The following is a 1,596-nucleotide window of genomic DNA, read 5'->3' as shown; positions in this document are numbered from 1 at the left end:
TCATGTTTGTCAAAGAGATATAAAGCACAAAATAATAAAATTTGTAGAAGCAAAGATTAAAGAGCTATCACAGCAATCAAAGACTTTACAAGCGGTATTTCAGTGGATCCACCTCTATCATCAACCTGGTGCCGGTGCAAGTACTGTTATAAAACATATCCTATGGGAGTTCCGCAAAAAATACAGATGCATCATTCTAAACAAGATCACTGATCAGACCGAGTCTCAGATTTTGGAAATGTGGAGCTATGGAGAAGAGAGTGACGACAGAAGGCTGTGTTTGCCCATTGTTATCGTCAGTGATAACCTTTGCTATGATGATTTGAGTGACATGATTATTTCGCTGGAATATAAGACAAAAAATATTCCTGACCGAACATGCATTATTTTGAACTGCAGACGGAATTTATCACGAAAAGAAGGAAAAAATGAACAATCCGAGTCACATCACTATAACTTCTCTTTGGAGCATTCACTTTCTGACAAGGAGAAAGCATGGTTTCAAAATAAACATGATCAGCTTGAGGTAAAGTTGAAGAAAGATAAAGATTTCATGCCAGACCGCCTTCTTACTTTCATGGTGATGAAGGAGGAGTTTCAATCAGAGTACGTAAAAAAAACAGTCAGCAGAATTCTTAGTAATCTCCAAGAACAACATCCACAAGAACTTGAGTTGATAAAGTTCTGTGCTTTATTTAGCAAGTTTGAGCGTGACTCTGCCATTCCAATTCCATGCTGTGATGAGTTCATGGGCTTCACCTTTTCTGTAAAGAAGAAAAGAGAATGTCCATGGGAGTATGATATATCAGAGGGCAGTTCACTTTTAATGATTAAAGTTGATATCTTTGAGGTAGGAAGCGTACAAGGATTTAAGATTGTCCACCCAAAAGTAGCTGATTTCATTTTAAAAGATACGACTTCCGAACCCCTTAACTCCATAGTGGATAACTATCTCAGTTCCAAGTTACTTATTACAAAATCACACAGCAGAGAATATCTTGCCGCAAGAACACATGATCTTCTTATAAAAAGTAACCCTACAGGGTTTGACCCATCTAATAAACCGGCATTTTCAGCTCTTATACTTGCGATAACTGAAGTTGACAGAGAAGCAGCTTGTAGAGTACTTATTCTGGGGTTCCACATTCTAGAAGATCCTATGATTGCTCAACAGATTGCAAGATACTACAGTCTTGTAATAGAAGATTACACAAAGGCACTGGAGTTCATAGAGAAGGCTATCGATATGAGAAAAGAAAATTCTTTTCTTTGGGACACAAAAGGGCAGATTTATCGAAAAGAATTTATGCGGTCATTCTATTATAAATACGTCGTACGACATGAAGTACTAAGCATTGATGATAGTTTTAGGGTGTTGCAATTGGCTTTGAAGGGTATCGACAGCTTCCACCAATCTCAGAGCCGGGTTGATAGAAAAGATAACACATCATGTTTCTCTGGTGAGGTCGATATTACATTTAAGTTGTTGGATGTTCTTACTTCATTAGATGTTCTTTTAAAATCTGCTAACGGCCGCCAGATACTGCAACGGTACTTGATTGACAAGAGTTATAAACCAAGTGAACTAAGTAAGTG

The 1,596-nt window shown here is 37.6% G+C and overlaps 1 protein-coding gene across 1 annotated transcript; it reads left to right on the top strand.

The window, feature by feature from the left end:
- Window positions 1-47: 47 nt before the first annotated feature.
- LOC117104746 (sterile alpha motif domain-containing protein 9-like) lies at window positions 48-1,589 on the top strand (the record flags this gene model as incomplete). Its single annotated transcript, XM_033245607.1, has 1 exon — window positions 48-1,589. A coding segment is annotated over one exon (1,542 nt), but the record flags the coding sequence as incomplete, so codon positions are not given.
- Between the last annotated feature and the right edge of the window lie 7 nt (window positions 1,590-1,596).

Source organism: Anneissia japonica, unplaced genomic scaffold (assembly GCF_011630105.1).
Source record: "Anneissia japonica isolate Jap-2015-1 unplaced genomic scaffold, ASM1163010v1 scaffold82296_len1596_cov122, whole genome shotgun sequence".
Lineage (NCBI taxonomy): Eukaryota > Metazoa > Echinodermata > Crinoidea > Comatulida > Comatulidae > Anneissia > Anneissia japonica.
The sequence above is the reverse complement of the archived record's forward strand: the minus strand, read 5'-3'. Positions and strand labels throughout refer to the sequence as shown.